General features: G+C 45.0%; 1 protein-coding gene across 1 annotated transcript; it reads left to right on the top strand.

Moving 5' to 3' along the window:
* The first annotated feature begins 20478 nt into the window (after positions 1-20478).
* Positions 20479-22261, top strand: LOC100191570 (putative galacturonosyltransferase-like 9). The gene has a single exon (NM_001137000.1). It carries the CDS (start codon positions 20710-20712, stop codon positions 21805-21807), a length of 1098 nt encoding a protein of 365 aa, NP_001130472.1. The 5' UTR covers positions 20479-20709; the 3' UTR covers positions 21808-22261.
* The last annotated feature ends 3052 nt before the right edge of the window (positions 22262-25313 follow it).

The raw sequence follows: 25313 nt of genomic DNA, 5'->3' as shown, positions 1-25313 counted from the left end.
TGCATATCAAGAGAGGTATCGATTGGAAAGAATATGAGGCACTAAGTGTCATTTGATGTTATTCTATGATCAAACAAGCAGTGGATGCGATCAAGAGAGTAACATATTGGAATAGGAATTAAGCTTAAAATAGAAGAATCCAATAAGCATGCTACTTTAGTAATGAGAGCAACAATCCTTGATAAAAGCAACATTATTTTAACAAGATGGATTGATGTGAAGTAGCATACTTCATGAGAAACACTATTCTCATGCAAGAGACTATATGAAATTACTAAGATAAAGCAATAGTCTCAACATAATCAAAATATAAGAATGAACTCCCCCTAAAGATATGCATCAAGAAATTGAAAGAATTGATTTTGATGCATTCACCTTTAAAGACACAAAGGGAGACCCATTACACACCTTGATCGAGGCTTATAAAATTTGCAATAATCAACTTAAGCCTGGTAATTCCATAATGAAAAGGATTTGGAATGCTTACAACCACACCATCGATTGTTGTGAAGACCTTATTGTCCAAGTAGGTGTTATTGTCCTTGATGTTCTTCCTTTTTCATTTGAGTGTCCTCCCTTTGTAGTTGTCTCTTTTTCCTTCCAAGCTCATTGAAAATACTCAAGAGAGATGTTAATAGCGCAAGGGAGTATATGGTGAAAGATGATTACTTTAGATAATTAACATACACGATTCATCATCCACAAGTCACACAGACATGAAGTAAAATCCTTAACATTTGTGCTTATTACTAAAAAGGAATATGCACTATTTAACTATTTGATCAAACATAGGATTTTGCTTCTTCATATTGAGTTTTATTAATTATTACTTAAAAGCAAGTCAATATGAGAACATTTATAGCAAAGGTATGAAATAGATTCTAATGGATAAGTGCATTTATGAGAATGTGATTGAGTGCACATCAAGACAAATTTAGTCCTCCAAAGAATCTATTCTTCAAGAATGATAATTTAGAGAGAATAATCATTAAAGGAAACTATATTAAAGAGATGAGTTCCCATACCTTTGCTTTTACCTTTCTTCCTTTTTTTTGTGAAGAGTACCCTTTGAGGCTTGTGGCTTTAACCTTGCACTTACTCTCTTGTAGATTTTCATAAGTAGACTCAAGAGAAATGTTAAAAGCAGCACAAGCACTCGTTTCCATTTTTGTAATCATTTTGATAAGGAATTAGAAGCTAGATAACTAAAACATGGAAACTTCATAGCATGAACTAGATTATCCATAGATGATGTTATGCTCAATTTTAACTCATAAAACAAGCATAAATAATCCTTTAAGATTATGGGAATAAATCTAATTCATGATATGGAAAGCGATAAATGTGAAAGAATCATATCCAATTTGAGCAAGTAGAAATACAACATAAAACATTGGATTGATTTTTCTTTTCATGTTAGATTACACACTTCCAAAGAGAAACTTATTCTCTACAAGTGAGACTACTTGGGTTACTTAAATAAAATCAATAGTCTCCCTATTCTAGTTATAGAGAGAGTTTTCCTTTTATAAGTGTCCTAAGGATTAGAATTCCTTACATGACACCTCATCCTTTTAAGAATATGAAATATCTCTCTATATCTAGAATCATGGCAATAATAAAACACTTAGTGAAAATACATGCCATGAGATACTTGCAATATTTTAAAGCATGTAGATTGCTATAGAATGGAAATGATGAATATGCAGTCTACCATATGAGAGAAAATTTCTTCAAAGAATGGTAATATAAATTTGAAGATATTTGAAGTGCTACACATTCTTATGTGACTACACAAGACACATAAGATATAATGATTTAAAATACTTGCACTTAAAAGCATAGAAGTTACCATCCTTTGACTTTTCTCTATGTTGTAGATCTTGACTTTTCGCACATGATGTCTCTTTACTTCCTACAACATATAATATTTTCCTCGAGATGATATGAGTTTTAAGACATAGCAATTTGAAAAATAACCTTGGGTTAATTATGTATATAGATCATTGAAGATTGATAGCTTGAGTTGATAAGAATTGAATGAACTCTCTCAAGCACCCCAAAAGACTTCATATCATCTCCTTCTCCTACAAAGCTTGTCAAGCATATTTTGGTACCCATCGCTTGATGGGTCCATCATGGTTAGTCAACAAAGATCTAGGAGCCCAAATGTACTTTGTGTTAGCACTAGGTAAACTCATTACCTTTCTAGCACAAGTTGCAATTTTGGGTTGCCTAGTTACATGAAAATTAATTGACAAGCTAGGAGTGGAATTGTTACCAATGGGACAATCCTTGCATTGATGTCCCTTCTTACGGCATGTGTAGCAAAGGCGTATTTCAAGTTTTGAAGTTTTCTTCTTTCCTTGTTTGTTGCTTGCTACATGGTTAGTAAAAATTTTCTTTTCTACTCCTATGCCTCTTTGTTTTAAATGGGGACAAGATCTAAGCAAGTGTCCCTTCTTGGAGCATTTAAAACAAAGTCTATCATTCTTGTTAATAATCAAGCCATTTTTAATGTAGGGACATGACCTAATCAAGTGCCCATCTTCAAAGCATTCACTACACCTCTTAATGTGAAGTGTGGCTTGATCATTACCTTGGATGTTACCTTTTGTGGAGGCGTGGTTGAGGCTTTTGGAGGAGGTGTTGAATTTCATCTTTTGTTTCTTCCTCTTGGCAATCCTCAAATCCTTGACATTTTCTTCAAGGGATGTAGTGCATGCCACGGTTGTTCCCGTCTCAAGCTTCTTCACCATGTGATCACGATTATCTTGAGAAGGTTGGGCAATGCATTTCCCTTTTAGTTGTGTCAAGCTCATCTTTAGCCTCTCATTCTCTTCTTTGAGCTTTTGATAAGTATCATCTTTTGTTCCTGCAAGTTCTAGCTCAAGAGAAGATATTGATAGTCGCCTAGAGGGGGGGTGAATAGGGCGAAACTGAAATTTACAAATATAAACACAACTACAAGCCGGGTTAGCGTTAGAAATATAAACGAGTCCGTGAGAGAGGACGCAAAACAAATCGCGAGCAAATAATGAAGTGTGACACACGGATTTGTTTTACCGAGGTTCGGTTCTCTCAAACCTACTCCCCGTTGAGGAGGCCACAAAGGCCGGGTCTCTTTCAACCCTTCCCTCTCTCAAACGGTCCCTCGGACCGAGTGAGCTTCTCTTCTCAAATCAAAGCCGGGAACAAAACTTCCCCGCAAGGGCCACCACACAATTGGTGCCTCTTGCCTTGATTACAATGGAGTTTTGATCACAAGAACAAGTGAGAAAGAAAAGAAGCAATCCAAGCGCAAGAGCTCAAATGAACACGGCAAATCACTCTCACTAGTCACTAGGGTTTTCTGTGGAATTGGAGAGGATTTGATCTCTTTGAATGTGTCTAGAATTGAATGCCTAGCTCTTGAGGTTGAGAAGTGGGAAAACTTGGATGCAATGAATGGTGGGGTGGTTGGGGTATTTATAGCCCCAACCACCAAATGTGGCCGTTGGGAGGCTGTCTGTTCGATGGCGCACCGGACAGTCCGGTGCACACCGGACAGTCCGGTGCCCCCTGCCACGTCATCACTGCCGTTGGATTCTGACCGTTGGAGCTTCTGACTTGTGGGCCCGCCTGGGTGTCCGGTGCACACCGGACAGGTACTGTTTGCTGTCCGGTGTGCCAGCATGGGCGATTCTGACTCCTGCGCGCGCAGAGCGCGCATTAAATGCGCGGCAGAGAGCCGTTGGCGCGGAGATGACCGTTGCTCCGGAGTCGCACCGGACAGTCCGGTGTACACCGGACAGTCCGATGAATTATAGTGGACGAGCCGTTGGCTTTTCCCGAAGCTGGCGAGTTCCTGAGGCCGACCTCCCTTGGCGCACCGGACACTGTCCGGTGCACACCGGACAGTCCGGTGAATTATAGCCGAGTCGCCTCATGGGAATTCCCGAAGGTGGCGAGTTTGAGTCTGAGTCCCCCTGGTGCACCAGACATGTCCGGTGGCACACCGGACAGTCCGGTGCGCCAGACCAGGGGCGCCTTCAGTTGCCCTTTTGCTCCTTTGTTGAATCCAAAACTTGGTCTTTTTATTGGCTGAGTGTGGACCTTTTACACCTGTATAATCTATACACTTGGGCAAACTAGTTAGTCCAATTATTTGTGTTGGCCAATTCAACCACCAAAATTAATTAGGGACTAGGTGTAAGCCCAATTCCCTTTCAATCTCCCCCTTTTTGGTGATTGATGCCAACACAAACCAAAGCAAATATAGAAGTGCATAATTGAACTAGTTTGCATAATGTAAGTGTAAAGGTTGCTTGGAATTGAGCCAATAAAACTACTTACAAGATATGCATGGAATGTTTCTTTCTAATTTTAACATTTTAGACCACGTTTGCACCACATGTTTTGTTTTTGCAAATCCTTTTGTAAATCCATTTCAAAGATCTTTTGCAAATAGTCAAAGGTAAATGAATAAGAGTTTACAAAGCATTTTCAAGATTTGAAATTTTCTTCCCTCGTTTCAAATGCTTTTCCTTTGACTTAACAAAACTCCCCCTAAATGAGATACTCCTCTTAGTGTTCAAGAGGGTTTTGATATACCATTTTTGAAATACTACTTTCTCCCCCTTTTGAATAGGATACCAATTGAAAGATGCTTTTGGAAAGTACTAAGTTTTTGAAATTGGTGGTGGTGCGGTCCTTTTGCTTTGGGCTCATACTTTCTCCCCCTTTTTGGCATGAATCGCCAAAAACGGAACCATTAGAGCCCTTGAAGTGCTTTTCTTCCCCTTTGGTCATAAATAAATGAGTTAAGATTATACCAAAGACAAAGTCCTTTTCTTTAATGCTCATTTCTCCCCAAAGAATAGAGAGTGGCTTGGAGCGACGACGAAGGATGAGTTACGGAGTGGAAGCCTTTGTCTTCGCCGAAGACTCCAATTCCCTTTCAATATACCTATGACTTGGTTTGAAATAGACTTGAAAAACACATTAGTCATAGCATATGAAAGAGACATGATCAAGGGTACATTCATGAGCTATGTGTGCAAGCTAGCAAAAGAAATTTCTAGAATCAAGAATATTGAGCTCATGCCTAAGTCTGGTAAAGGATTGTTCATCAAGTGGCTTGGTAAAGATATCGGCTAATTGATCTTTAGTATTAATGTAAGAAATCTCGATATCCCCCTTTTGTTGGTGATCCCTAAGAAAATGATACCGAATGGCTATGTGCTTAGTGCGGCTATGCTCGACGGGGTTGTCGGCCATTTTGATTGCACTCTCATTATCACATAGCAAAGGGACTTTGGTTAATTTGTAACCATAGTCCCGCAGGGTTTGCCTCATCCAAAGCAATTGCGCGCAACAATGACCTGCGGCAATGTACTCGGCTTCGGCGGTGGAAAGAGCGACCGAATTTTGCTTCTTTGAAGCCCAAGACACCAAGGATCTTCCCAAGAACTGGCAAGTCCCCGATGTGCTCTTCCTATTAATTTTACACCCCGCCCAATCGGCATCCGAATAACCAATTAAATCAAAAGTGGATCCCCGAGGGTACCAAAGCCCAAACTTAGGAGTATAAGCCAAGTATCTCAAGATTCGTTTTACGGCCGTAAGGTGGGATTCTTTAGGGTCGGATTGGAATCTTGCACACAAGCAAACGGAAAGCATAATGTCCGGTCGAGATGCACATAAATAAAGCAATGAACCAATCATCGACCGATATACCTTTTGATCCACGGACTTACCTCCCGTGTCGAGGTCGAGATGCCCATTGGTTCCCATGGGTGTCTTGATGGGCTTGGCATCCTTCATTCCAAACTTGCTTAGCATGTCTTGAGTGTACTTCGTTTGGCTAATGAAGGTGCCCTCTTGGAGTTGCTTTACTTGGAATCCTAAGAAATACTTCAACTCCCCCATCATAGACATCTCGAATTTCTGTGTCATAATCCTACTAAACTCTTCACATGTAGACTCGTTAGTAGACCCAAATATAATATCATCAACATAAATTTGGCATACAAACAAGTCATTTTCAAGAGTTTTAGTAAAGAGTGTAGGATCGACTTTTCCGACTTTGAAGCCATTAGCAATAAGGAAATCTCTAAGGCATTCATACCATGCTCTTGGGGCTTGCTTGAGCCCATAAAGCGCCTTAGAGAGCCTATAAACATGGTTAGGATACTCACTGTCTTCAAAGCCGGGAGGTTGCTCAACATAGACTTCTTCCTTGATTGGTCCGTTGAGGAAGGCACTTTTCACGTCCATTTGATAAAGCTTAAAGCCATGGTAAGTAGCATAGGCCAATAATATGCGAATTGACTCAAGCCTAGCTACGGGTGCATAGGTTTCACCAAAATCCAAACCTTCGACTTGGGAATATCCCTTGGCCACAAGTCGTGCTTTGTTCCTTGTCACCACACCATGTTCATCTTGCTTGTTGCGGAAGACCCATTTGGTTCCTACAACATTTTGGTTAGGACGTGGAACTAAATGCCATACCTCATTTCTAGTGAAGTTGCTGAGCTCCTCTTGCATCGCCACCACCCAATCCGAATCTTGGAGAGCTTCCTCTACCCTGTGTGGTTCAATAGAGGAAACAAAAGAGTAATGTTCACAAAAATGAGCAACCCGAGATCTAGTAGTTACCCCCTTATGAATGTCGCCGAGGATAGTGTCGACGGGGTGATCTCGTTGGATTGCTTGGTGGACTCTTGGGTGTGGCGGCTTTGGTTCTTCCTCATCCTCCTTTTCTTGATCATTTGTATCTCCCCCTTGATCATTGCCATTATCTTGAGGTGGCTCATCTTCTTGATTTTGTCCTTCATCAACTTGAGCCTCATCCTCATTTTGAGTTGGTGGAGATGCTAGCGTGGAGGAGGATTGTTGATCTTGTGCATGAGGAGGCTCTTCGGATTCCTTAGGACACACATCCCCAATGGACATGTTCCTTAGTGCTATGCATGGAGCCTGTTCTTCACCTATCTCATCAAGATCAACTTGCTCTACTTGAGAGCCGTTAGTTTCATCAAACACAACGTCACATGAGACTTCAACTAGTCCAGTGGACTTGTTAAAGACCCTATATGCCCTTGTGTTTGAGTCATAACCAAGTAAAAAGCCTTCTACAGTTTTAGGAGCAAATTTAGATTTTCTACCTCTTTTAACAAGAATAAAGCATTTGCTACCAAAAACTCTAAAGTATGAAATGTTGGGCTTTTTACCGGTTAGGAGTTCATATGATGTCTTCTTGAGGATTCGGTGAAGATATAACCGGTTGATGGCGTAGCAAGCGGTGTTGACCGCCTCGGCCCAAAACCGATCCGAAGTCTTGTACTCATCAAGCATGGTCCTTGCCATGTCCAATAGAGTTCGATTCTTCCTCTCCACTACACCATTTTGTTGTGGAGTGTAGGGAGAAGAGAACTCATGCTTGATGCCCTCCTCCTCAAGGAAGCCTTCAATTTGAGAGTTCTTGAACTCCGTCCCGTTGTCGCTTCTTATTTTCTTGATCCTTAAGCCGAACTCATTTTGAGCCCGTCTCAAGAATCCCTTTAAAGTCTCTTGGGTTTGAGATTTTTCCTGTAAAAAGAATACCCAAGTGAAGCGAGAATAATCATCCACTATTACAAGACAATACTTACTCCCGCCGATGCTTATGTAAGCAATCGGGCCGAATAGATCCATGTGGAGTAGCTCAAGCGGCCTGTCGGTCGTCATGATGTTCTTGTGTGGATGATGGACTCCAACTTGCTTCCCCGCCTGGCATGCGCTACAAATTCTGTCTTTCTCAAAATGAACATTTGTTAATCCTAAAATATGCTCTCCCTTTAGAAGCTTATGAAGATTCTTCATCCCAACATGGGCTAGTCGGCGGTGCCAGAGCCAACCCATGTTAGTCTTAGCAATTAAGCATGTGTCGAGCTCAGCTCTATCAAAATCTACTAAGTATAGCTGACCCTCTAACACACCCTTAAATGCTATTGAATCATCACTTCTTCTAAAGACAGTGACACCTACATCAGTAAAAAGACAGTTGTAGCCCATTTGACATAATTGGGAAACAGAAAGCAAGTTGTAATCTAAAGAATCTACAAGAAAAACATTGGAAATAGAATGGTCAGGAGATATAGCAATTTTACCCAATCCTTTGACCAAACCTTGATTTCCATCCCCGAATGTGATAGCTCGTTGGGGATCTTGGTTTTTCTCATATGAGGAGAACATCCTTTTCTCCCCGGTCATGTGGTTTGTGCACCCGCTGTCGAGTATCCAACTTGAGCCCCCGGATGCATAAACCTACAAAACAAATTCAGTTCTTGACTTTAGGTACCCAAACTGTTTTGGGTCCTTTGGCATTAGAAACAAGAACTTTGGGTACCCAAACACAAGTCTTTGATCCCTTGTGTTTGCCCCCAACAAACTTGGCAACGACCTTGCCGGATTTGTTAGTCAAAACATAGGATGCATCAAAAGTTTTAAATGAAATGCTATGTTCATTTGATGCATTAGGAGTTTTCTTTCTAGGCAACTTAGCATGGATTGGTTGCCTAGAACTAGATGTCTCACCCTTATACATATAAGCATGATTAGGGCCAGAGTGAGACTTCCTAGAATGAATCTTTCTAATTTTGCTCTCAGGATAGCCGGCAGGGTACAAAATGTAACCCTCGTTATCCTGAGGCATGGGAGCCTTGCCCTTAACAAAGTTAGATAAGTTCTTTGGAGGGGCATTAAGTTTGACATTGTCTCCCCTTTGGAAGCCAATGCCATCCTTAATGCCAGGGCGTCTCCCATTATAAAGCATGCTACGAGCAAATTTAAATTTCTCATTTTCTAAGTTGTGCTCGGCAATTTTAGCATCTAGTTTAGCTATATGATCATTTTGTTGCTTAATTAAAATCATGTGATCATGAATAGCATCAATATCAACATTTCTACATCTAGTACAAATAGTGACATGTTCAATGGTAGATGTAGATGGTTTGCAAGAATTAAGTTCAACAATCTTAGCACGAAGAATATCATTCATATCTCTAAGATCGGCAATTGTAACTTTGCAAACATCAAAATCTTTGGCCTTAGCAATCAAATTTTCATTCTCTAATCTAAGGCTAGCAAGAGAAATGTTTAATTCTTCAATCCTAGCAAGCAAATCATCATTATTATCTCTAGGATTGGGAATTGAAACATTACAAACATGAGAATCAACCTTAGCATTTAAACTAGCATTTTCATTTCTAAGGTTGTCAATTATCTCACGGCAAGTGCTTAGCTCACTAGATAATTTTTCACATTTCTCAATTTCTAGAGCATAAGCCTTTTTAACCTTAACATGTTTTTTGTTTTCTTTAATTAGACAATCCTCTTGGGAATCCAAAAGATCATCCTTTTCATGAATAGCACTGACTAATTCATTTAATTTTTCCTTTTGAGCTATGTTAAGGTTGGCAAAAAGGGAACGCAAACTATCCTCCTCATCACTAGCATTATCATCACTAGAAGATTCATATTTAGTGGAGGAGTTAGATTTAACCTTTTTCTTTTTGCCGTCCTTTGCCATGAGGCACTTGTGGCCGACGTTGGGGAAGAGAAGTCCCTTGGTGACGGCGATGTTGGCGGCGTCCTCGTCGTCGGAGGAGTCGCTTGAGCTTTCGTCGGAGTCCCACTCCCGACAAACATGGGCATCGCCGCCCTTCTTCTTGTAGTATCTCTTCTTCTCCTTTCGCCTCCCCTTCTTGTCATCACCTCGGTCACTGTCACTAGATATAGGACATTTAGCAATAAAATGACCGGGCTTACCACACTTGTAGCAAACCTTCTTGGAGCGGGACTTGTAATCCTTCCCCCTCCTTTGCTTGAGGATTTGGCGGAAGCTCTTGATGACGAGCGCCATTTCCTCATTTGTCGAGCTTGGAGGCGTCTATTGGTTGTCGACTTGGTGTAGACTCCTCCTTCTTCTCCTCCGTTGCCTTGAATGCAACGGGTTGAGCTTCGGATGTGGTGGCATCATCAAGCTCGTTGATCTTCCTCGAGCCTTCGATCATGCACTCAAAACTTACAAAATTCCCGATAACTTCCTCGGGGGTCATTTTAGTATATCTAGGATTACCACGGATTAATTGAACTTGAGTGGGGTTAAGGAAAATAAGAGATCTTAGAATAACCTTAACCATCTCGTGGTCATCCCACTTTACGCTCCCGAGGTTGCGCACTTGATTCACCAAGGTCTTGAGCCGGTTGTACATGTGTTGTGGCTCCTCCCCTTTGCGAAGCCGGAACCGACCGAGCTCCCCCTCGATCGTTTCCCGCTTGGTGATCTTGGTGAGCTCGTCTCCTTCGTGCGCGGTTTTGAGCACATCCCAAATCTCCTTGGCGCTCTTTAACCCTTGTACTTTGTTATACTCCTCTCTACTTAGAGAGGCGAGGAGTATTGTTGTTGCTTGAGAGTTGAAGTGCTCGATTTGGGCCACCTCATCCTCATCATAGTTCTCATCCCCTACCGACGGTACCTGTGCACCAAACTCAACAATATCCCATATACCTTTGTGGAGCGAGGTTAGATGAAATCGCATTAAATCGCTCCACCTAGCGTAATCTTCACCATCAAAAGTTGGTGGTTTGCCTAATGGGACGGAAAGTAAAGGTGTATGTTTGGAAATGCGAGGGTAGTGTAGGGGAATCTTACTATACTTCTTGCGCTCTTGGCGCTTAGAAGTGACGGAGGGCGCATCGGAGTCGGAGGTTGATGTTGATGAAGTGTCGGTCTCGTAGTAGACCACCTTCCTCATCCTTTTGTGCTTGTCGCCTTTCCGATGCGGCTTGTGGGAAGAAGACTTTTCCTTCTTCTCTTTGTGGTGAGAAGAGGAAGACTTTTTCTCCTTCCGTTTGGAGGAGTTTTTCTTCTTCTCCTTCCTCTTGGTGCGGGACTCTTCCGATGAAGTGCTCCCGTGGCTTGTAGTGGGCTTTTCGCCGGTCTCCATCTCCTTCTTGGCGTTATCTCCCGACATCACTTCGAGCGGTTAGGCTCTAATGAAGTACCGGGCTCTGATACCAATTGATAGTCGCCTAGAGGGGGGTGAATAGGGCGAAACTGAAATTTACAAATATAAACACAACTACAAGCCGGGTTAGCGTTAGAAATATAAACGAGTCCGTGAGAGAGGACGCAAAACAAATCGCGAGCAAATAATGAAGTGTGACACACGGATTTGTTTTACCGAGGTTCGGTTCTCTCAAACCTACTCCCCGTTGAGGAGGCCACAAAGGCCGGGTCTCTTTCAACCCTTCCCTCTCTCAAACGGTCCCTCGGACCGAGTGAGCTTCTCTTCTCAAATCAAAGCCGGGAACAAAACTTCCCCGCAAGGGCCACCACACAATTGGTGCCTCTTGCCTTGATTACAATGGAGTTTTGATCACAAGAACAAGTGAGAAAGAAAAGAAGCAATCCAAGCGCAAGAGCTCAAATGAACACGGCAAATCACTCTCACTAGTCACTAGGGTTTTCTGTGGAATTGGAGAGGATTTGATCTCTTTGAATGTGTCTAGAATTGAATGCCTAGCTCTTGAGGTTGAGAAGTGGGAAAACTTGGATGCAATGAATAGTGGGGTGGTTGGGGTATTTATAGCCCCAACCACCAAATGTGGCCGTTGGGAGGCTGTCTGTTCGATGGCGCACCGGACAGTCCGGTGCACACCGGACAGTCCGGTGCCCCCTGCCACGTCATCACTGCCGTTGGATTCTGACCGTTGGAGCTTCTGACTTGTGGGCCCGCCTGGGTGTTCGGTGCACACCGGACAGGTACTGTTTGCTGTCCGGTGTGCCAGCATGGGCGATTCTGACTCCTGCGCGCGCAGAGCGCGCATTAAATGCGCGGCAGAGAGCCGTTGGCGCGGAGATGACCGTTGCTCCGGAGTCGCACCGGACAGTCCGGTGTACACCGGACAGTCCGGTGAATTATAGTGGACGAGCCGTTGGCTTTTCCCGAAGCTGGCGAGTTCCTGAGGCCGACCTCCCTTGGCGCACCGGACACTGTCCGGTGCACACCGGACAGTCCGGTGAATTATAGCCGAGTCGCCTCATGGGAATTCCCGAAGGTGGCGAGTTTGAGTCTGAGTCCCCCTGGTGCACCAGACATGTCCGGTGGCACACCGGACAGTCCGGTGCGCCAGACCAGGGGCGCCTTCGGTTGCCCTTTTGCTCCTTTGTTGAATCCAAAACTTGGTCTTTTTATTGGCTGAGTGTGGACCTTTTACACCTGTATAATCTATACACTTGGGCAAACTAGTTAGTCCAATTATTTGTGTTGGCCAATTCAACCACCAAAATTAATTAGGGACTAGGTGTAAGCCCAATTCCCTTTCAGATATGCTTGTCGACAAACAACAAGCATTAGCACATGGTAATATAGTATCAATTTGAATACATGTGCACGAGTGAGGTTGTTGGGATTTTAAGTTTTCTATCACAACCTCATGAGCAATGTTTAATATGATATGATCATCCATAAGGTTTTCATGAGAACATAGAAGCATATCATATTTTTCTTGAAAAGCTAGATTTTCAACTTTTAGCTTTTCTACTTGGTCCTTAAGCAAGGTATTCCTATTTACTAATTGAGCGATACAATGTAAAGCGTTATCATGCTCAATTGAAACAGTTTCATACCTTTGGACCAAATCAACATGAGAGCACTTTAGCTCCTCATGTTCTTTAGTCAACTCGTCAAAGTGTAGCATTTTTATGGAGAGAACATCTTCTAGCCTTTGACGAGCTTCGCTTTGCTCTCTCGCTCTTTTTAGAAGTTTGAGCATGACCGCCTTATCTTCTTGGCTTAGGCGAGCGTAGAGATGCAAGAAGCTTCTTTCTTCCTCCTCATCCTTATTTGTCCTCCCGCTATCATTTGCATTAGCCACACAACACATGTGGGAATCGAAATGGGAAGACAAACCTTTTGGAGAGGTGGATTCATCGTTTGGTCTCCATCGTTCATTCTCTTCTTCTTCCTTGCAAGGGTTAGTATCACAAATACCAGAGGAAGTAGAGACACAAAATGAACTATCATGTTTGGACTCATCAAGTTTGCTTCTAATTCTAGTCCAAATATCATGCGCATCATGGACGGATTCGTCATAGTTTGATATGAAGGCATGATAATCTTCTTTGCTAAGAGAATTAGTTAAGATGTCAAAAGCTAGATAGTTTAAGCGATAACATCTTTGATCCTCCTCGGAATTAATTTTTCCATTGAAATTAGAGGGAAAAATACTCTTGTCTATAATTTGTTCTAATCGTGGATCTATGGTTCTAAAAGCATTTATCACACTAGTAGACCATGAGTCATAATTGGAACAATCATCAAATAATATTTCAAGAGTTACCTCTTTTTGAGTTACGTTCGATGGAGGAGTCTTCTTGTTCTTTTGGGATCTTTTACGAGCCATCACTTCGAGTTGTTAGACTCAAGATGAAGTGCCTAGCTCTGATACCAATTGAAAGTCGCCTAGAGGGGGGTGAATAGGCGAAACCTGAAAATTAAAACTTTATCCCCCAACTAGATCCCTTGATTAGTGGTTAGAACAAGATATACAAATATCGGAGAATAGAAACTAAGTTCTTGCTTGAAAAGAGTATTGCTAAATAATGCGGAAGTGATAAATCAATACAACTAGTAAGTTATAGAATAACAAAGCAAGAACCCTTAGATGAGAAGAGCACTAGAACAAGTTCTTTCTTGCAACCTGTTGCTTCACTAAATGGAATTTTAACTTGAAGCAATACCAAATGAAATTAGCAAATAATGGTGCAAGAAAACTTAGAGCAAGAGAAAACAAATCACAAGCAATAAACACAATAGACACGGGTGATTTGTTTTACCGAGGTTCGGCCCTCGAAGGCCTAGTCCTCGTTGAGGAGTCCACTTAAGGACGGGTCTTTTTCAACCCTTTCCCTCTCTCCCCCGATCACACAAGGATCGGCGAGCTCTTCTTCTTCTCAAGGATCACTCTCGATCCCGCAAGGACCACCACACACTTTGGTGTCTCTTGCTAGCTTTTACAAGCCTCCAAAACTTTGGAGGAAGTTCAATGGGAGTCAATACTCCACGCACAAATGAACACAAAGATGTAGCACACACTATCTCTCAATGAATCTCACAAGGCGCTAGGGCTAAACTCAATAGAGGAGCTCTCAATTGCTTGCTCTCTCTTTTGTGGCACTTGTGTTGGTTGTAGTGGACTAAATCTTGTGTATAGGATGGATCAATGAATATATGTGGTTGGGAGGGCTTGAGTATGTCAACTAGATGACTTGGAATGTTGCTTGGGCTCCCTCCTCTTGAAGTGGCCGGTTGGGGTGGTATTTATAGCCACCATCCAATTTTGTAGCCGTTGGAGAAGCTGCTGGCGATGGGCGCACCGGACAGTCCGGTGCACACCGGACATGTCCGGTGCGCCAGCCACGTCATCCTATCCGTTGAAATTGGAGCTGGTCGACCGTTGGAGGCTTTGTCCTTATGTGGCACCGGACAGTCCGGTGCCCCTCTGACTTCTGCTCTGACACTCTGAATTCAACTGTACACTTTGCAGAGTCGACCGTTGCGCGCAGATGACCGTTGCTCCGCTGGCACACCGGACAGTCCGGTGTACACCGGACAGTCCGGTGAATTTTAGCGGAGCGACCTCCCACTTTCCCGAAGGTGGCCAGTTCAGAGCCGCTTCACTCTGGAGCACCGGACACTGTCCGGTGGTGCACCGGACAGTCCGGTGAATTATAGTGGGCTGCGCCTGAGAAACCCGAAGGTGAAGAGTTTGAAGGCAATCCTCCCTGGTGCACCGGACACTGTCCGGTGGCACACCGGACAGTCCAGTGCGCCATACCAGAGAGCACTTCGGTTTCTCTTTGCTCCTTTCCTTTGAATCTTGTCTTGTTCTTTTTATTGGTTTTGAGTTGAATCTTTGGCACCTGTAGAACATGTAATCTAGAGCAAACTAATTAGTCCAATTGTTTGTGTTGGACATTCAACCACCAAAATCATTTAGGAAAAGGTTTAAAGCCTATTTCCCTTTCAGCGGGCAGCGTGGACCCGAGCGTCATCATTTGGGCTATGTCGACCTCTGGTCTTCGTAGCCCTGGGGCTCAACGTGGCTCGTCATGTTGCGCCCTGCTAGTGGTATGTGCACTCAGGCCTAGTCCCGATAGATCATGAGTGTGTCGCTGGTTGGAGGATGCGCGGGCCATAAATGCGACGCAGTCCGAGGGGCTTGTAGTTCACGAGTGCTCTCCGGCACAAAGGATTTATAGGTCATGAGTGGGAGGCAGACCAGTGCCTCCGCTGTGGCTCGGCGTTAGGCACAGTTAATGCAGCTGGTCATTTTGACGGGTCGGTCTCGGGCCAGAAGCGATATTCGTTCGAGTGGTTTCCCTTTGGCACGCCCGGTCCCCTGTCCGGTTCCACCACTCGACATCGGGCTCGGTGCCATGGGGTTTGTGCGAAGGCTGGTTCTTGCACATAGACGCTACCAATCTTCTTCGATTGACCAGCGGGCTTCAGTTGTCGGAGACCTTTTCTCCAGTGTTCTTGTTGACTGATGGGTCTCAAGAACTAAGGATCATATCGTCGACAAGATTGAAATTCAAATTGTGATTATAGAAGTGCAAATAATTCTTTTATACGTGCACAAAAGTATAAATGAAACAAAATGCACGATAAGACCATAAATAGAGCAACGTACCGGGTGTAAACAAGTTTCCATGCAAACCAACTAATAAATGTCATAAAAAGTACCCAAAAATTATAGATGTACTTTATTAACTACTATACCACTAGATAATATTTTAAGTTCAAATTCATCATATGTGAATAGATATAAAAAGAGAAAATTCTGAGATACAAAAATCTGAAAATTATCTCATATTTTTCTTTTTTGTATCTCTTAATATGTGATGAAATTTGAATTTGAAATTTTATACAGTAGTAGAGTAGTCAATACTCAATAGGGTACATCTATACTTTTTTAAATATTTTTTTTGAGAATTTTTTGTAATTTTGTTAGTTTATTTGCGCGGAAACATGGTTTGCATCTGATTCGTTGCCCATAAAGAGACCCTATAAGACTAAGAATAAACTATGGTGACATCTGAATGAGCGCTATAGTGATTAACACTTAATTAACTGTTGCAATTATTTTGATTTTGGTATATTGTTTTATTAAAGTGTATTTTAAGATACATAATGTTCTTTTTCTCATAAGTTCTCTCTAACAAGTATAAGTAATTATTTTGTTTAACATAGAGTGGTCTACTATAGATGTTTGATCTAATAGTGCTTAATGACGCTTAACTAGTTGTTATGATTTTTTTTTATCTTAGAATAGAATATGACTACTAATAAAATTATCAAACCATTCCATAAATAGGAGAATTTATTTATCTCAGCTTAGTCCATAACTAATCTGAGTCGGGGACACAACTAACTCGCAGTGGCGCAGCTGCTGGGTGGTTCGGGTGGGCCATTGCATACCCTATGGGCTGGCCCACCGAACCATCAGCCCACTAAATCCAGCAAAAAAACATAGAGCATGTCTAGTCTAGCTCTAGCAGCGGTGCAGGCTTGAGGTTGAAGCAACAAGCAACAATAGAACCAATAGGAAAAAAAACAGCAGCACCGCAGGGTTACGTGACGTGAGTATATCCTATCATTATAAATTATACTAATTTTTTTATGAAATTTTTATTATGTCATAACTTATGAAATTTTTATTATGTCATAACTTATGAAAAAAATTCTAGCTACACCACTATAGGCAGCAATTATTGGAAGAACTATTCAGTCTCGTCCAAGTCACAGACCAGCTCACGCAAAGCAATCTATGGCCAACGACGACGTTCACTGTTGCGTTTGGTCGGATATGACTGTTAGTCTGTCATCACGCACAATCCAGAACCAGATTGCATGGACGCCTCACATATATTGGCGAGATGGAGAGACGTGACAACAGAACGTGCAGGTAAACAAGTTTGCTTAAGTAGAGGTAAAACTGACCAAAACAAACTTAGCTACTATTAGCCTCAAGCTTTGTGAGGCTCGTGCATAAATAAAGCTGTGGAAGAGATGGATTACTGCAAGCTAAGAAGAAGCACGCAGCAAACTCTGACAGCGACGTGAACATCAAGATTCACAACACGCTGCCAAATTTACTACCAATACCTACTAAAAGGGATGAGTAGTAGTACCTACGTACTTTCCCTGAAAAGGACCCCGATTAGACGTGGATTACCCGGCAACATAGCGAGACCTTTTTGCAGCGTAGAAAAGCATGGAGCAACAACCTGTCATGGTCGAGAGACTCGGTGCTACCGCTGCTGCTAACACTGTAACACGTACGTACGTACGTACGGAGCAGAGTCGACGAGTAGTAGTATCACAAAATACATCACTGTATCGTCCCTACGTGACCGTAATCACTGCTGTCAATCAAATAGAGTAAATGATTAAATAAATGATGTTGGTGTGAGAATCTATCCTCATCAGTCCCACGCGCAGATCATCGCCAAGGTTGTTTTTTATAAGCGTACGAACGTGTACGCCACTTTATATGCGGAAAACGCCACAAGTGTTAGTAAAAACTGTACAGGTTATTACAGAGATCAAGGGTCCTTTCTTTTAATCTCTTTTTTTTAAAAAAAAACTGCGAAACGAATTGGAGACGTGCGCCGCCAGCTGACCGGGTAGCTGCCCAGTGCTTTTCCTCAACAACTCATCGCATAGAAAACCAGTAAAACGTGCAGGCCTGTCGGCGTCGCGAACTTGCAATAGATCGCGTGTGATCGGCAGGGAGAGAAGAGAAGCCCCAGTACGTGTCCAATGTCGAACTGTTTCTGGAATAGCGAATGCCGTTGCGCATGCAGCAGGCTGTCAGCACAGCAGACCGCACGGTGGATTTCTACCACGATCGAATAAGCCATGGAGATATATACTTGGCAGCGACGTGAAGCATTCACGGCGGATCGATGCGACCCGCGACCACGGACCACCCCACCGCGTGTACACCTGACGGCCTTCCAGAACAATATAGGAGTACATGTACATGCCATGCAATGCTGCACTGCACCCGGCCGTGTCCACGCGCAACTTTTCCGTGCTGCGATTTGCTTTGGGAGCCTTGTTTCGGAAGCCACAGCAGACGTGGGGGACCTCAACGCCGAGCAACTGTATATGTCTCAATTCTGGAATATTCGTAGTTTCTCTCTCTCTATATTATATATGAATTCTGGAACGATCTCCTTATTGCGTGGCGTCGTCGTCGTCGTCGTATGGCCCCTCTCCATGCATCATCCTGAGGACCAGCGCAAATTGGCCACGAGCCTCGGAGGGGGACTCTTCCAACACGGAAACCCTTTATTCTTCTAGACTAGAGAAAAGGCGCTCGGCAGTCTGCTGCTCTTCAGACGGTCAACTAATCAAACACGAACAACATAATGTTCGTACTGTTTTCCGGCCGGAAGCTTCACGCGTGTACACGCTTCTTCTTGTGACGAGTTACAAAAGAGCATTTTGGATTTGTGTATATATGCACCCATGCATATGCGTGTTTCCTCCTCTCCTCTCCTCCATCGATCGCAATAAATGAAGTCAAGTATCAAGTTTGATTTTCGCAGTTTTTTTTTGGGACAAAAACTTGTATACTATATAAGTATATTTTTGTGCACGTTTGTTGAGCACGCTACCGGTACATCGGGCGGGGGAAGGAACACGGAGGTGGAACCAAAGCACGTGGCGCCACGTTTAGGTCAGCCTGTCTCTGTTCACACCTAAAAGCGGTCACTGTTCTCTAGGCCCCACAGCGTGCGCGGTCTTGGGCCCCGCGGCTAGGCCGCGACGCAGACGCTGGGCCTGGACCGCGTCCAGCGAATAATAGTAAGCCGTGTGATCGTCATTTGACCGGGACCCTCCAGGGCCCAGGCGGCACCCTCCTAGTCCTAGGCTACAGTGCAACTTGGTGCCCTGTATAGCACTGCATAGATATACCAACAAAGCATCGTATATCATGGTTCCCACTTCCCAGAATGTGTTTTCTAGCTACAGTGCTACCAGCTGTGTTTTCCTCTCTTATTAAGTAGTGTTTGGTTTATATGGACTAATTTTAGTCCCTACATTTTATTTTTATTTTAGTTACTAAAATTGTTTAATACGGAAACTAAAATAATAGAGTTTTAGTTTATATATTTAGCAATTTAGAAACTGAAATAAAATAAAAAATAGAGCAACTAAAAATTAGTCCATAGAAACCAAACATCGTTCTAAGGAGTTGTTTGGTTTCTAGGGACAGAGAGCGTTTAAATGCACTGTAGCTAATAATTAGTGGCTACAATTAGTTGGAGACATCCAAACACCATATCTAATAGTTAATAGTTCAACTATTAGCTAATTTTAGTAAATTAGTTAATAATTAGCTAGCTATTTGTTATCTAGCTAATTCTGTTATCAATTTTTTTAGCTAAGTAACTATTAGCTCTAGTGCATTTAAACACCGTCTAATTTTTAGTCCTTCAATTTTATTCCATTTCAGACCCTAAGTTGCTAAATACAAAATTTGCTCTAATTTAACAATTTATGAACTATTATCTCTATTATCGAATATTTGTTGCCTATTAATTCGTTTTTAAGCTAAACCGCGATAAATAGAAAAAAGGAGAGATTAAAATATAATAAAATGAAACACTTAAAAATTAGTTCACATAAACCAAAAACACCCTACATATAATTGACAGCTCTTGAGCTGGTTCGTTTCAAAAGAAAAAACTGTACCAGGAGCACAAATGCTTCCCCCCCCCCCCCCCCCCCAGAAGCAAGTACAGTGAATGTGCTGGCAGTTTTTAATTAAATGTGAACCAAAATCACGCGTAACACTGTCTCTACAGCGTTATTACTCTTTACTTATATAATGGGCAATCTAGTTAGCACAGCACAAACAAGCAGAGACGTTCGTATTTCAAATGCGCGGTTTCATTGGGTTTAGTGGATCTCTACGGAACAATAGCTGTGCAGCAAAGCGAATCCAGCAGGACTGCAGCTGGTCACGGTCTCAATTTGCACCTTGCTTCAACGACATGAATTGAAACGCACGCACACATAGAACGACGACGACTACGGGAGAACACCAGAAAGACGTCGAAGACGTGTGAGTTGCCATACGTACGCGGTGCGCGAGTAGTGTACACAGCTGGGCAGCTGGCGGACTGCTGCTAATCCCGCCCGAATTAAACAGCCCAGCTCGTTAACCACGCCGTAATTAACCCTGCCCCGCGGCCCCACCCAACCGATGCCCCGCTTGCAGTTGCGAACTTGCGATTGCAGTGCAGGCAAGGAAAGAAATGCCCAAGCCAACGAAGCGCACGTGGGACCCACCTTCCACGCGTGCTTTATTGGTAACGCCACATATAAATGTCCCCGATAAAACGACCCGAGCCGAACGACCCGGCCCAAGCTGCCATCGAGGAGGGACGAGGGAGGGATCCAGCGAGCGGAGCGGAGCGGACGCCACCCTCGCGCGCACACCTACGCGCAGGCGCATACACCAACGACGCCGACCCCTTCCAGGGAGGGAGGGAGGGAACCACACAACCGGACCCGACCCGACGCCCCGAGGCGAAGGCGAGGGCGAGCGGTCAGCCGGCCGGGGCGGGGACCAGGGGGGATCCCCTCGGCGGCGGCGGCCATGGGCGCGGCCTCCCCGGCGATGTGGGCCGGGCTGGTCCTGGTGGTGTTATTGGCCGCATCGGGCCCGGCGTCGGCGGGGCTGCCGAGGTTCGCCGAGGCGCCCGAGTACAGGAACGGGGACGGGTGCCCGGCCCCGGTGACGGGCGCGGGGGTCTGCGACCCGGGCCTGGTGCACATCGCCATGACGCTCGACGCGCACTACCTCAGGGGCTCCATGGCGGCCATCTACTCGCTGCTCAAGCACGCCTCCTGCCCGGAGTCCATCTTCTTCCACTTCCTCGCCGCGGAGGGCGGCGGCGCGCCGGCCGTCGCCGAGCTCCGGGCCGCCGTGGCCGCCTCCTTCCCGTCCCTGCGCTTCGAGATCTACCCGTTCCGCGCCGACGCGGTCGCCGGGCTCATCTCCGCGTCCGTGCGCGCCGCGCTCGAGGCGCCGCTCAACTACGCGCGCAACCACCTCGCCGACCTGCTCCCGCGCTGCGTGCCGCGCGCGATATACCTCGACTCCGACGTGCTCGCCGTCGACGACGTGCGGCGCCTCTGGGAGACGCGCCTGCCCGCCGCCGCGGTCGTCGCCGCGCCCGAGTACTGCCACGCCAACTTCTCCCGCTACTTCACCGAGGCCTTCTGGGACGACCCCGTCCTCGGCGCCAGGGTCTTTGCCGGCCGCCGCCGCGCGCCCTGCTACTTCAACACCGGCGTCATGGTCATCGACCTCCGGAGGTGGCGCGTTGGCAACTACCGCCAGCGCATCGAGCGCTGGATGGAGATGCAGAAGGAGAAAAGAATCTACGAGCTTGGCTCCTTGCCCCCCTTCCTGCTCGTCTTCGCCGGCGAGATAGAGGCCGTCGACCACCGGTGGAACCAGCACGGCCTGGGCGGCGACAACGTCTTCGGCAGCTGCCGCCCTCTCCATAACGGGCCCGTCAGCCTGATGCACTGGTCCGGGAAGGGCAAGCCATGGGACCGTCTCGACGCCGGCAAGCCTTGCCCCCTCGACCACACCTGGAAGTCGTACGACCTCTACATTGGCGAGAATGATTCTTCACCAGCATCAGGGCCGTCCCGGTCAGCCTTGTCATCGTTGGTGGCATGGTAGAAGTTCATATACACAATAATTCTTTGATCTCGGGTGCCCGTGGTTCTTGGCCGGTAATGGAATTGCCTTGCGATGCATTCCCACTGCCGGCTGCCGCCACAGCTGCTGCCGCAAGCCAGCTGCCGCCTTCGGCTGTACAGGACAGTGAGGGGAGGGGCGGTATACAGATTGCAGCAGGAGCAGCAGCAGCAGCAAGGGGGTGAAGACAGTGAATAGCGGGGGGGAGCAAATTCTTGTTCGTTTTGCACTATGATTGAGATTGATTCATTAGGCTCTGGTTTGGAGGCTGTGACTATCATGGGATGGAAGGAATTACTTGGTTGGTGGTGTACAATTCTTGGATAGGACAAAGGTTTCGGTTTTTTGGTGTATTAGTTCAGAATTGTTTCATTTACATGTCTATTCAGTACACTCGTGTAATACGGATTAAATTGATTTGAAACAAATTGAGTGCATCCTGGTCGTGTACCTGTGCTGAAATCCTGCTCTCTTTGTGACTTTCGTCATCCAGAATGTCCTGCCAATTGCTCTCTTGGTTGCCATGTTTATTGTCTATGTAGGGATTCTAGGATAGCACAATGGTTTGCTGTTCTGGTTTTGCGTATTATGCTCAGCAAGAATGGCCTAATTCATTGTTGAGAGTCCTTGCCATCCTTACTCCATCCAGAATGGCCTAACATGCTGTGCTCCTGCCATTGTTGGTACTGTCTGTCTGCTGTTATTAGTTCTACACCATTTGGTTAACAAGCTTTAGCTAATGTCTGATTCCTGTGTTCACCTGTTGTTGAACTTGAAATGCTGTTTCCTGTGTACTCGAACTTCACAATGCTTCCAAGATGGGATGACTGAATTTGATTTGACTCGTGAGCTGTGCCTAATAGCGTTTCTTCAGCGTTACACATATGCAGGGGCATCAGTGAGTTTAAAAGAGCACTAGACCTTTACAGGTGGGTGTGCACCAAGAGAGAGCTGCAAAGAAAGGGAAAAAAATAGCAATAATATTGAAGTTAGTTAGGATGAACTTTTTATATCGCAAGAAGGTGGACGCGTAAGACGGGGACTTCTCAACGGACTCATAATACAGTGTTAATACAGCCTCTAATCCTCCAACTAACGCCACCTAAATGTGCACAAAGCCGGAGAGGCAGATAACCTCTCTTTAAATTATCAGTCACGGGCGACGGAATCTTTGAAAGCAGACCGCAGGCAGGAACGCAGTAGGAAAGGAAACTATATCATTTGAATCCTGACATGAGCATCAGAGTTATAAAGGCTGTTTTCTGAAATCGCGGCAGCTGCATCAGCGTCCCAAATTATGTTCATTGGTGATTGGTGAGGCTGAAAATGAAATGAAATGAAATGCAGCGGCCGAATGGGCATCCTCCACGCGCAGTGAGCCAGCGACATCTCTCTCTCTCCCTGGCGATAACTTGAGCAGGTGCAGGCTTTTTGCAGCTGGACTGGACCTGTACATCTTGCTTTCACTACAGACCACACAGCAATAGCTGTGATCATGATATATAGGATTCTGAAAAACAATACAAAACAAATCAAATCAAATCACTCTCCTAAATATCATGGTCCCATGCGGTGATACTGCGCGGGGAGAAACTGTGGCCACTACTTCCAAATCGGACGGCTCTTGGTGCACGATGTCCGTTCCCCCACATCGCTTGGCATGCTGGCAGGGGTGTAAGGCTACGCCACACACACAGCTGCACAGGCTGGAAGCTGGCAGTGACCAGGCTGGAGAGGTGGAAACGCAAGGCAAGTGCAACTAATGATTGCCTGTATTCGTTCATCCTGCTTGGCCACTGCGCTTTTCATATTTCGTTTTTTTTTTGGCTAAAAGCTGTCTACAGCAGCTTACCTATCATATCTCTTATCTCGTCTTCATCTTAAATTTCATCATGTAAATAATACAATCTACAATATAAAAGATGTTGTTTTACATGATTTTTATTAGGGCCAAATGGTCCATCTCGGTATCACCCTTGTGAGTGCGATGAACTCCATCCCCACTCCCCCACACACACTGGTGGTCATCAACCACCCTACGCCATTGTATTCAATTCCTTTCACATGCTTCATGCCCGTACGTACTCCCGGGCGGACAAGAGCACGAGTTCTTTTAGGCCGGCTGGACAGTGCCATCTGCCATGCCATGCCAATGATGGGCACTGGCCAACGGCATCGCCCTGTGATGTTTAGAAGATCGCCGTCGCTCGATCGCCTTGTGGTTCATGCATGCACGTCAGGCAGGCGGCCAGCCCACCCACCCCTCCTGGAAGCTACCGGTCTCTCGTTCCAGCCCCTATTACGTACGGGCAGGTCCGGTACGGTTGGTGTGGTGCCGCCGCGGCGTCGGCCGGCCACCACCGGCTCCAACTTTACCAAGCCCGTGTCATCGAGAGGACGCGGAGCACGTCGTCGGAAGTTTTCGGAGCGCCGGGTCGCGGTCGTGGCGATCCGCATCCGCTGGCCCGAGCGAGCTCTTTCAGGTTCACCATCGACGTGATGTGTTGGGCCAGTGCTGGGGACTGCTTTAATTCTTGGAAGAAAGTGATGGCGTTTGGTGATCGTTTGGAGCCTAGCATTTGCGCCGAGTAGAAAAGCGTTTAGGCTGCTGCAGGTTTTGATAGGGGATGATTGATATGGTTCGTGCATTGCAGAGAGACGCATGGCATGGCAGTAGGAGATAGCGCCAATGGCATAGAAGGACAAGAGAGCAGCCTGTTTTTTTTTTATTCGATGAAAAGGTGGAACAACACTTGAAAGTAAGCCGTAATAATCGTCACGGGATCAAGCCAAAACACTAGGTGTGTTTGGTTGCGGGACAACTAGGGACAACCAGGATAGAGACGTCCTCTGACATCCTCTTTTGTCCCTCCAATTTTGAGGGACAACTGGAGACAACACTGTGATAATCATATTCCAATCCTTAATTCTGAATCAAACAACCTTATTTGAGAAATAATTCTATCCTATCATGTTCTATCATTGCAACCAAACGCATCCTAAGACCCTCACATGGCGACCTCCCCAAAACCCGGAGGTATACTTCCTATTCTATGTTTTTCTAGTGGCTGTAGTTTACTAACTAAGGTCATAGATAGCTAATATTGGTATCAGAGTCATAGTTTTGGATTAAGGCTCTAACCCTAGATACTAGAATCTCTTCGATTTTAAGTAGAATCTGAGTAAATGCTCTCACAAGTCTCGAGTTTGTGTTGCTATCTCGTTAGAACAACAAGTACAAGAAGAGGAGAAAGAAACCCTAACCCTTGCATGCTCTAAATCCCCACCCAAGTAGATAGAGGAAGCAGAAGAATCTCTCGGAACTTACCTTGGTTATCGGTGACGTGGGTCACAGGAAGAGGAGGTGCGTCCGCCGGTCTCTCAGAACTTACCTTTGATGTGCTCTCGAATCCTGACCATGGTCTCTTGGGCTCTAGCATTAGGGCTATACCTCGGCCATCAAAATCACTGGAGATGAACCACCTGGT

Source organism: Zea mays, chromosome 5 (assembly GCF_902167145.1).
Source record: "Zea mays cultivar B73 chromosome 5, Zm-B73-REFERENCE-NAM-5.0, whole genome shotgun sequence".
Lineage (NCBI taxonomy): Eukaryota > Viridiplantae > Streptophyta > Magnoliopsida > Poales > Poaceae > Zea > Zea mays.
Note: the sequence above shows the minus strand (reverse complement) of the source record. Positions and strands in the feature narration are given on the sequence as shown.